Source organism: Etheostoma spectabile, chromosome 14, assembly GCF_008692095.1.
Source record: "Etheostoma spectabile isolate EspeVRDwgs_2016 chromosome 14, UIUC_Espe_1.0, whole genome shotgun sequence".
Lineage (NCBI taxonomy): Eukaryota > Metazoa > Chordata > Actinopteri > Perciformes > Percidae > Etheostoma > Etheostoma spectabile.
The window spans coordinates 2996636-3007742 of NC_045746.1; the positions used below are offsets into that span (position 1 = coordinate 2996636).

At 41.7% G+C, this 11107-nt stretch overlaps 2 protein-coding genes and 1 long non-coding RNA gene across 3 annotated transcripts in view; 2 read left to right on the forward strand and 1 right to left on the reverse strand.

The window, feature by feature from the left end:
* The window catches only part of snrnp40 (small nuclear ribonucleoprotein 40 (U5)), a 9822-nt gene extending 5977 nt beyond the window's left edge, over window positions 1-3845 (forward strand). Inside the window, exons 6-10 of the mRNA XM_032535627.1 lie at window positions 125-245; window positions 346-428; window positions 2212-2273; window positions 2795-2898; window positions 3546-3845. Coding sequence (XP_032391518.1) covers window positions 125-245; window positions 346-428; window positions 2212-2273; window positions 2795-2898; window positions 3546-3595 — 420 coding nt within the window. The 3' untranslated portion in view covers window positions 3596-3845. The remainder of the gene's footprint in view (window positions 1-124; window positions 246-345; window positions 429-2211; window positions 2274-2794; window positions 2899-3545) is intronic.
* A 1403-nt stretch (window positions 3846-5248) lies between these two features.
* On the forward strand, window positions 5249-11101 carry nkain1 (sodium/potassium transporting ATPase interacting 1). Its single transcript, XM_032534993.1, is given in 9 exon segments — window positions 5249-5719; window positions 5916-6267; window positions 6270-6289; window positions 7273-7410; window positions 7525-7605; window positions 8193-8390; window positions 8548-8608; window positions 9902-9983; window positions 10525-11101. Coding segments are annotated over 8 exon segments (621 nt in total). The 5' UTR covers window positions 5249-5719; window positions 5916-6236; the 3' UTR covers window positions 10535-11101.
* Window positions 10771-11107, reverse strand: part of LOC116701347 (uncharacterized) — a 19253-nt gene continuing 18916 nt past the window's right edge. The window contains exon 3 of the long non-coding RNA XR_004334900.1: window positions 10771-10859. This is a non-coding gene — a long non-coding RNA (uncharacterized LOC116701347). The remainder of the gene's footprint in view (window positions 10860-11107) is intronic.

Below are 11107 nucleotides of genomic sequence, written 5' to 3' on the forward strand. Positions count from 1 at the left end.
TTTCCCCTAGACCTAAACCACAATCACGACAACTGGTTCTACTCGTTGCTCTTCACATTTTGGCCTATATACTGTATGTCCTGTTGTATAAACCCTGCTAACAGCTATATTTTGTGTTGTGCAGGTGTGGGACCTGAGGCAGAACAAACTGATCTACAATATGCACGGCCACGGGGACTCAGTAACTGGACTCAGCCTGAGCTCTGAGGGATCCTATCTTCTCTCAAACTCCATGGACAACACAGGTGGGAAGTTTGTGTGTTTATTTAGAGTATAAGAACGGCCTTTTCTCACCTCACAACACTGAATGTTCTATGGCTAAATCCTTGATGTGTCTTTGTGTAGTGCGTATTTGGGATGTTCGACCATTTGCACCCAAGGAGAGATGTGTGAAGATTTTCCAGGGCAATGTTCACAACTTTGAAAAGGTAACATAAATAATTATCTGACACAGTATATAGTCTACATGTTCTACAACGTTCTGTTGTTGATACTGTAACGCAGCCAAAGCTAAATACCACACGCCACCGTTCAAATTCCAGACAAAAGCCCCCATTTGTAACAATGCTTAAGCTAACCTAGGCTCATTGAACAACAAAACACAGCTTAGAAAGGCTAACTTACCCTGCAAAATTAATTATATTGTCTCCTCTCCCTGCGTATGTGCCTTTTTAACGTCAGAGGGAGACTTAAGGTGGCCTAGATGAGTGTATATCTTTAAAACTTCTAGGGGGATTGAAAGGTGTATTTACAAAATTAGTTACAATTCCGTTATAAGAAAATCTCCCTTCAATCAGAAAACAGTCTTTTTCTCAGTGTCTCTATCCAATAGTGTTTTCCTTTTGGTGGCGTGGCTTCTCAGCTTCAGCCTGCAGCGTGCTTGCTTCCGACTTCCAGAATCAATCTCAGTCTGAATCTCCTCCACTCGTCTCTTCCTCAATAAATCTCTCCCCCCTGCCCCTCGGGCCAGGTTAATAGCTCGTTCCATTTACCCCGAAACTCGGAAGCCAATGCTGGGAATGACGTCACACCCGAGTTCCATTCTTCCCATTTACAAGTTGGATTTTCATTGTTTTCCTTACCTCTAGCCAGTTTAGCCATTGTTGCCAATTGGGCCAATGCCAATGCCAGTTTATAAGAACACATTACACTGTTTTTGTGCATACAAACAGAGAAACAACATTGTCCACAGATAGAATATGGGCCGCGTTTTGTGTACGAATGATTTAGTGAGACACAAAAAACACAGAAGTGCTTATAACTGTATGTTACTACAGCTTTCACAACTGTTGATGAACAAAGCAGCCATGTTTGGATTTTTTGCACGGGGTACACAGGGTTGCCCAAGTTCCGAGTTGGGAAATCTGAGGTCAGGTGTCCTGTTTCGACTTTGACCTCGGAAAATCAGAGTTTTGAGTACAAATGGAATGTGGTATAAATCAGCATCACACAAACACGCCCCCCCATGTGACATGTTAATCTGACCCTGCCCATCAGCTAAACACTCCCACTTCTCTAAAGACACTAGACTGATATGATAGTACCGTCCAGGGTGAAGGATTATACTTATCTGTATAATCATTTTTACCACCCAGCAGAGTTTGCCACTGTCATTTTCAAAGATTTTCTTTTCTGAAAAAGGCATCAAAGCATGTGCATATGTGACTAACAGCTGCAGTCCCGCTGGCGGTGTTTACGCCTGTTGTCGACCACGGTTACACAACGTCTCCTTTTATCCTCACCCTGCCTCCCCATCACTCTGCTGTCCTTTCTAAAATGTGCAATATGTTCCTTGCAATAAATAAACAGGTAGTGTACTCAGTTCTGCACTTCTGCTGCTTTCAGTACTCTGCTAAAATACAAAAAAGGCCTGTTGAATTTAAAACAAGTAAAAGGAAATGCATTCTTTTATTATTATTAACAAATTGAACATGGAAATAAATATAAAATACACCACTAAAAAGAATTAAGTGCAGTTTTCTACAGAATTTCTTTTTCAAATGCAACAATAAATCTCTCTTACCAGATATGTATATTGTGCCAGTTAATATTGGATGCAGATTTAAAAAAAAAAAAAGAAAAAAAGATATATAGTTCACCCGTACTTCTAATAAAGAAAAGTTCATCTTTAATCTTATTAATGTAACAGCAGCTCACGTGTAGAATGCTTGTGTCATCTTGCTAATCCAGTTTCCGACATCTGTGTTTCAGAATTTGCTGAGGTGCTCCTGGTCTACTGACGGCAGTAAGATAGCGGCCGGCTCAGCTGACAGGTGAGAGGCAACAAAACAGACGTGCACACCTCGTACACATGCTTGTGCACGCACATACTGTATGCTAAAGGTTTATCTAGTGTGGGGAAAATTCATTTTGTTACTGTGATAATAAAATAGTTTCATCTTTCAGCTTTTTTTTTTTTTTGAGAGAAGAGATACAGTGCTTGACTAAAGTCCCACTCACATGTTTGAACATTATTATAACATTAACAAAAAAGGGTAAAAAAAAGAACAACACAGGGATAAACAAATATTTAATTAAATTGTGTGTGTACAAAAATATATAAATTGTTACTGATTTAAAAAGAAAAATTAACTCTTTAATAAGACATGCTAGCTGTAATATTCTCTGTGCAATTGACTTCTTTCAACTTCTCTTAATCCACCAACAACATAACAGAATAACTTAATATAAATACACAGCACAAAATGTAATGTAACAAAAATATCATCATCATTCAGTCTCATACGTCTCAGCTCTCTCACACCAGGAGTCATTCTGTTGTCTGTGTTTATAGATTTGTGTATATCTGGGACACCACATCACGTAGAATCCTGTACAAGCTGCCGGGCCACGCCGGCTCAGTCAACGAAGTGGCATTTCATCCAGAGGAGCCTATAGGTGAGTCAAACTACTGTGTTAGTCTCAGGATACATTCTGTATGAATGGAATAGAAAGAGTTATGCAGTAATCTTGACTCTTGTTCCTGCTGACAATCATGAACCATATTTATACACACATATTTAAGCTCTTATTCTTTATCTTTCTTCGTTGACTGTCTTTTTTTATTCAGTTGCTTGTTCTATGTGTCATGCGTTTGACTATGTAAAGTTGTACAGTATGTTCATATCTATTTCTGTAGCCTCTTGGCCAGGTCATGTTTGTAAATGAGAATTGGTTCTCAAACAGTTTACCTGGATAAATAAAGGTTAAATAAAATAAATAAAAAGAGAGCCAGGAGATCTGGAGGGAAAATCATTTTAATATTCATGTGATTTTGCCAGAATGTGCTTGTTGCCCAACCCTCTTGTGTTCATTTGACATTTTGGGTTAGTTCGCCCCATAGAGACAAGACATACTTACTGACATTTACATGCCATGTTATGTGTTCCTTTCTTATGCTTTGCAACTACATTACTTTTGTTAAATAAATGACTTTGTTTAATTGTTTAAAGGTGTAAAAGCTTGTATTTGTCATGGCCCAAAAGCCCTGATATGACACTTAACAACAAGAAGTTGATTATCTTTCTCTTTGTCTCTTCACACAGTGCTGTCTGGCTCCAGTGATAAAAGGCTCTACATGGGAGAAATTCAGTAGGGTGTTTGTTAACTTGGATATGTGTTTGTGTGTGAGTGTGTGTGTGTGTGTCCTGCAAGCAAGTGTCCTGCCTTAGAAGTGGATGGGTGGTGTTTGACAGAAGGTTAGGAGTCTCTGTAATTTCATATGCTTCGGCCTTTCGCAGAACAACCTCAGGATGTGTTTGAAGTTACAGTCACAACAATCTCCATAATGACTTGTTTTTTATTCTGATTTGTTTCTTTTTAATAAACTTGAGTATTAAACTTGAGATTATTTTGTCATTATGATGTCTTCCTGTGTTTATAGTAGTTTTATATGCAACATGCTGCTGGTTTTATCTACCAGATATGAATACAAATAAGCAAACCGTTGAACAATGTGATCAGTTTAGGCACAGATAAAACAAGTTATTTTATATAATTCATCCACTACTTTAACCTGTTCCCTTTAGGAATACAAAAATATCTATCTATCTATCGTAATAATGAATTGGGTTAGTTTATATAGAACTATGTAGAGTCACTGGTATGTGACTGCAGCTGTTTTTTTCCTCCTGTCTTATTTCACGACGAACATGGGTTTTCTTGCTAAGTATGGCCTTTTGCTTATGGGTCACTTCATCTATCACAATGAAATATTTTGGAGCTTTGCTCTGTAGTAAGGCAAGGCAAGTTTGTTCAGCACCTTTTCAAACAGGCAATACCAAAGTCTTTTATAAAAGGTTGAGAAATGCATTAGAACAACATTTAAAAACAGTGAAAAAACACAAGTTGAAATTGACTAAAATGAGATTAATACAGGTATACAAAATGTAATAGACTAGCAGTTATTGTGCAGTTACATAGTAAAGTCCATTGGGGAAAATGATGAACAGCAAGGCAGTATTTGGGTTAAATAGCTACATGTAACAGTGTTATGTAATTTAATTACTAAATAAAAGTAACTTATCCGTTACAGTTACTGGGAAAATGTGTAATTAAATACAGTTACCTATGAAAATGTCCATGATTACAGTAGGGGTTACTTCTGAATAATGTCTCTAAAAAGCTATAGGCTATGTTGAGTAATGTTAATTGTGTTGCTTTGCATGTTATTCATGTGCTCAATGTCTTGTGCCATTTCCAGCCACAGCCGTCCTCGAAAATGTTGATGTTCAACCTCCGGAAACATCTGCAGGTACACTACTGGTCAAAAGTTTGGGGTCCCTTAGAGGGACGTTCTAAAACGCTTAGAACGTCCCTCACTTGGGAATTTCCATTGCACTCTATTACATTATGTGCTTACATAATTGCAAAAGGGTTCTCCAATGTTTTCTCAGTTAGTTTTTTAAAATGCTATCAGATTAGTAAACATAATGTGCCTTTGGAACATTTGATAGTGTAATATAGATATTTCATTAAAGATCAGCCTCCCACCCAGATCAGCTGGTATTCTGTCTATAATGGAGTGGAATGGAAATTTGTATGTGACCCCAAACCTTTGACCGGTAGTGTAAGTAGCCTAGTTAACTTACAGTACAAACTGCAAGCAGTCATATTCAATAAAGTAGGGAAGACATGTCTTCATTGTGGCACACCGGGCTTATAGGCTATTGGCCATGGTAACTAAGATTAAACGAGAATGTTAATTGTGTTTCTTCCGCTCTGAATAACTACAGGCTGAGGAGACGAGCAGCGGGAGTGGACCACGGGCCAGTTGCTCTCTCCTCCCGGCCTGTGTCAACACTGAGATGGTAGTAGGAGGTGATTACAGACAGTGTTTTTTTCGGGTGTCAGAACCTTCCTCCGCCACCGCGAGCCCCAGTTTCTTTTGTACTCCTTTTCGAACGCCTCGCGGGGCTGCTGCTCGGCCGCGCGCACGCACGCGGGTCTGCAGAATACATGCAGCTCCTCCTCGAGGGGGTCGCGGTGACTGTGAGTGCCCCCACCCCCTTGTCTCTCTCTCTCTTCCCCCCGGCTCCGCCTGCGCCCGCCCCGGCACGGATTGTTGACAAAAGACGCTGCGAGACGGAGCGAAGGAACCCGGAGCCCGGGACTGGTGAGCATATCCGCCCGTTAACTTAACTTCTTTCCATAAACAGTTGGAAGGAAAAGATCGGGACGGGGATAGGGGGCACGAGGACTCTTCCGTTCCTAGAAACCCGTGAGTCAGAACGGGCTGCTTTGTGTCCGTAGCGAATTGCATGTAGCCAAACGTTAGCCGTAGTAACGCTGCGGGGTCGCCCCCTCCTCCCCGTGTGATTCGATATCATATGATGCTAATTTCCATCTGTAGCCCGGGGCAGATTATGACAGCTTTCCGTCTCTCTTTGTGTCTTTGTGTGTCCCCTCTCCGGAAGGTGTGGCCGAGGTGATTCGGTTGTTGGAGGTGGTCGGACCGCAGCAGGCCGGTGTGAAGTCGACGCCCCCCCCCCCCTCCTCCCACCCTCTCCTTGCGATTGGTATTTACCGACAAAACCAGCGGCCAAGATGGATCACTCGCTGTGAGTGGAAGGTCCAGACCAGCGTTACAGGCGGCGGCGGCGGCGGCGGCGGCCTTGGGCAGGTCTATTTAAACGGGAATGGTGTAAGCTGAGACACCAGGCAGTCTGGATCTGACCGGGGACCCGTCATTCCCCCGGAGCCTCCGCAGCTCCAAGCTGCGTCCTGAGCCCTCCAAGATGGGGAAGTGCGACGGAAGGTGCACGCTGCTGTGATATGTTCACTGCAGTTGGTGAGTGTGTGTGTTGTGTGTGTGTGTGTGTGTGTTGTGTGTTGTGTGTGTGTGTGTGTGTGGTGGTGTGTGTGTGGTGTGTGTGTGTTGTGTGTTTGTGTGTGTGTGTGTGTGGTGCGCGCGTGTGTCAATGCTGCATCTTCTCACTCATCTGATGATATAATGTTAGGCAGCGTGCTACACACAACACACACACACACACACACACACACACACACACACACACACACATTGTAATCAATTTGTGTCCAGTCTATCTGTACAGACAAAAAGCTTTGAGCTACAGCTGCTGGGGTGCCTTGCCACATTACAGGCGAGGGTGTGTGTGTGTCTTTGAAGCAGTGGGAGCAGGAGAGGGGGTATGCTTTGGTGTCAGGGTGGCCTCTTTGCCTATAGTCAGAGGGGTGATAGCCCCTTTCTGGCAAAACCATGTAAATGTTAAGCACAAGAGGGACAAGGAGGCCCGTTTCACCATCTGTTCTCCATTCTTGAATTAAAGTTAGCTGTTCCTTGTGCCTACAAATAACTTGAGACTATCCATCTAAAATCTAATAAGTGTGTAACATGAGACAGTATCAGCTATTCCTGTAGTAAGAATGATGCAGCCACAGAGCACAGCTGTGTGAGGGCTAGTTATCACGGCTATTGTTTGCAAGGCTGATGAGCTGTTGTGTGGCAGGGGGATTTGGCCCATAGATTCTCATTAGTTTGGGGGAGCTTTTGGGGGGGTGCTCCTCTTTTACAGTCACTGGACTGGCTGGTGCTCCAGGCAGTTACCATGGAAACAACTGCGGCAGACCTGTCTGTGTGTGTGTGAAAACTAGATCACAATGTGTGTTGTGTTTCTATGTGTGTCATATTTGCATATGTCCTCGGTTGTGTGTTCTTGCGTGCATGTGTTTTTTCTCTAAGGTCTATGTGAGTGTGAGTGTATGTATGTATTTATGATATATGTATATATGACCCCTCCCCCTGTCCCCCAGGTGGCAGCCCTTCAGAGGCAGGTGTTTGATTTTCTGGGCTACCAATGGGCTCCCATCCTGGCCAACTTCCTGCACATTATGGCCGTCATCCTGGGCATGTTTGGCACCGTGCAGTTTCGCTTCAGATACCTTATCTTTGTCAGTATATCCTTCCCCTTCTGATGATGCAGAGCTCCTATTTACTTTTTATTGGTAAAGCATGAGTGTGCAGTTACACTCTTTGAGAAACTGATCTCTGCATTTGTTTGGCAGTATGCAGTATGGCTGGTTCTTTGGGTGGGTTGGAACTCGTTCATTATCTGTTTCTACCTGGAGGTTGGAACCCTGTCTCAGGTAAGTGCTCGAAAATCACTTAGTTGAGTTACATTATTATAATTAAGTAATTGTTTAAGTCGCTGGTTTCTCAAACTTCGGTCTGTTTGCAACTTCTCGTTACAGTCTACATGTATCTGCATGCTGTTACCAGTTTTCCTGAATAGTGACTATTCCTCCTCCAATTGTTTTATTTGAACACTTCATATAGAACTATTCAGCCATTTATTAGAAAAAAGCACCAATTTGATAGAATTAACCCTTATTCTGTGTCACAGGATTATGTTTTTTCTTCCTATCTTTCATTGCGACCCTTGATATTTACCTAGTTACCCCTTAGCGGGGCCCCGACCCCCGAGTTAGGAACCCTTGATTTAAATCAGGTACCATGCTAAAATGTCAAATATTCTTTGGTTCCAGCTTCTCAAATCTATGTTTTTTTCTGCTTCTCTATTTTACCAATGGTATTTTGTAAATTGTGCTCTGGGAAATTGCAATGGACATTTCTCACATTTGTCTGACATTTTGCAGACTAATCAGTTAATCAAAAAACATAATTGACTGAGGAATCAACAATGGTAATAATCATTAGCTTTGTATGTATTCAGGACAGGGACTTTCTCATGACGTTCAACACATCCCTTCATCGTTCGTGGTGGATGGAGCATGGTCCTGGTTGCCTGGTAACGCCAGTGATAGACTCTCGCATGGCCCCTGACGACCACCATGTCATCACTGTCTCCGGGTGTCTCCTTGACTACCAGTACATAGAGGTGTTGAGTTCGGCCATTCAGATCCTCCTGGCTGTATGTATCTAACACACAAATTATCATACACTGCGTTTCTTTTACGTTCATAAACCCTCAACAAAAATATTATAAACATTGTTAAAAGCGTTTTGGTTTGCTGACCCTCAGCATTGTACAACTGTCACCTAATTTCCGGCTATCTCTCCTTTAACAGCTCTTTGGCTTTGTATACGCCTGCTATGTGAGCAAAGTCTTCCAGGATGACGAGGACAGCTGTGAGTTCTTTTGTCTTCTCCTAAAAGCTTGTTGATCTTCTTCCAGCGCCTTGCTCAGCTGATCAGGTTTACTTGTCATACTGTCGAGAGTGCTTTTGTGTTAGTGATCCATAGCGTTGGATGCAAGTACGGTTTTAGCTCATTGTTTTCTTCTGCCTGAGTCATGCTGTGCAATATCATCGCAGAGGATTCCCTCTGGGGGATCTGAGCGCTCTATCTGTGGGTAGTATTAGAGATGTCTGCAGGAAGAGTCCCACTGTCAACAGTGTCCGTCTGTCTCCTGGCTGGTGCTTGTCTGTGGGATTGGGTGTGCCATCTGTGTGTCTAAATGTCCTCCTCTTGTGGCTCTCGTGAGTGTTTCACTCTCACTCAACAGGGGACATTAAGTCCTGTACTTAAAATATGACATCATAAGCTTAATCTCCTGTAAAAGGAAGTTTTATGGTGTGTATATGATGTCTCAACAGCACGCTATGTCATAATTATATGTATGTTATAACAAAGTGGTGTTGATTTTATATGCCGACCGACACTGGATTTTTGAGGCTGATGCCGATATTATTATAATATATTGGAAAGTTGGAAAAAATCCAGTAAATATGTATTAACTTTCTCCACAACATAAAAATACATTTTGGACAAGCACCCCTTGAATTTGTTGCTATAATTATTTGAGACCAATAGATGTACTAAGTGGGATTAATAAAAAAAAAAATTAACTTTTTGGCGGGCAAACTATGGACCATAAAACTGTCTTATGAATGAACTCAAACATATCTTTCGCATTTCTGTTCTGCATTGTATTGGCCAATATATATACACTTGATGCCAATACAGCTGCAATAAACTAATAACAACCAATATTTCAAAGAAATTATTGCAATACAACATCACAGGAGTATTTTTATTAAAAAATGTCAGATCTTGCATTCGGGGAAAACAAATTCCTAACTTGTGGTCAATATCTCCACTGATGCAGAAAATCAGGAACTATTTTCTTTTTCAGCTGCCGCAACAGGTTTGTTCCTCTGAATCGATTGAGAAAGACTAGAACAATGTATCAGTGACATAGAAGCAGTGAGAGGGATGATGATGTATCAGTGCATCTGCAGATTCGGATGTCACAATGGGTTTACAGTGGTATAAAGGTATACTGAGAACATTATGATACCTGAATAGAGTTTCATGTCAAAACAGAATCTGATCTTGAAATTCAATGCATGGTCAAAAAAATACAGATTTAAGGGAAAGTGGAATGATGTCATCCCTTCTCTTTTATCTCTACTTTTGAAGTTGATTTCATCGGTGGCTTTGACTCATATGGCTACCAGCCTCCTCAGAAGTCCTCACATCTGCAACTGCAGCCTCTTTACACGTGAGTGGAAATTTTAACATTCAGAATTTTTGCTCTACTTTGTTCTCCTTGTTTTTGATTGTTTTGTTGAACTTTTGTCCTTTAAGGGGTACTCCACTACTCTTGCACTTCTTAAAAGGTTGGGGCACTAACAGATAAAAGTAAATGTAGGCCAAAACATTTGGACTTTTAGTGCCTATTGTGGATCAGGCTTCAAATAAGTATACTTTAATTTCCCACAATGCAACTCAGCGGCCTCTTTATTTAGTCTCCTAAATGCCCACTTCTTTAAAAAACCAACACTTATGTTTTTAATGCATGTGTCTTGTTAAAAACCCTCAAGCCCTAGCCGAAATAATCCTAATTGACATTAATTCCTTTTTCAAAGATCGGAAAGCTCCCTACAGAGCCACAGAAGGCAAATTTATAATTTTTATAATCAAAATCCAGGTGTAAAATCAGTTGAGGGCTCATTTCATGCAATAATATTAAAGTACAACATACTGTAACACTGATGTCTGACAGTGTGAATTCCCCTGATCTCATCCTCTTTGCTTCCCAGGGCTGGTTAACCGTTGGTAGCGCCCCCTTCAGGCCAAACCCTGACGGTGTCACTGTGGATGGAAAGCGGCGCTTGCCTCAATTACACCCACTCTGTGTCACAGTTTACCGGAGGAATGGACTTACCCCACCCAGAGGGAGAGACGTGTGTGCATGTGTGCTTGAGAAATACAATCCTGAATAGAATGTACAGAGCTCAGGGAAGAACCAGCATGCCAGGTGGTGTGATGAGAAGAAGGAGGGGACAGGGAGGAGAGATACAGAGAACAAGAGCTGGGGACAACTCTGTCAAATCACAGAAGACACACTTCACTAAACTGCCAGCTCTCAACACTCCTGTGTGTGTGTGTTTATGTGTGTGTGTGTGTGTGTACTTTTTTTTAAAGAATGTTTTGGGCATTTTTGGCCTTTATTTTTGACAGGACAGATGAAGAAATGAAAGGGGAGGGAGGGGGAATGACATGCAGTGAAGGCAAAACTCCACAGGACTAGCTGGTGCTTTGTGGTTACACCATGAACTCTACCACTCGGTGTCCCTGTGAATTATTCTTTTTTTGGGTGCTTGTGTGTGTGTGTGTGTGTGT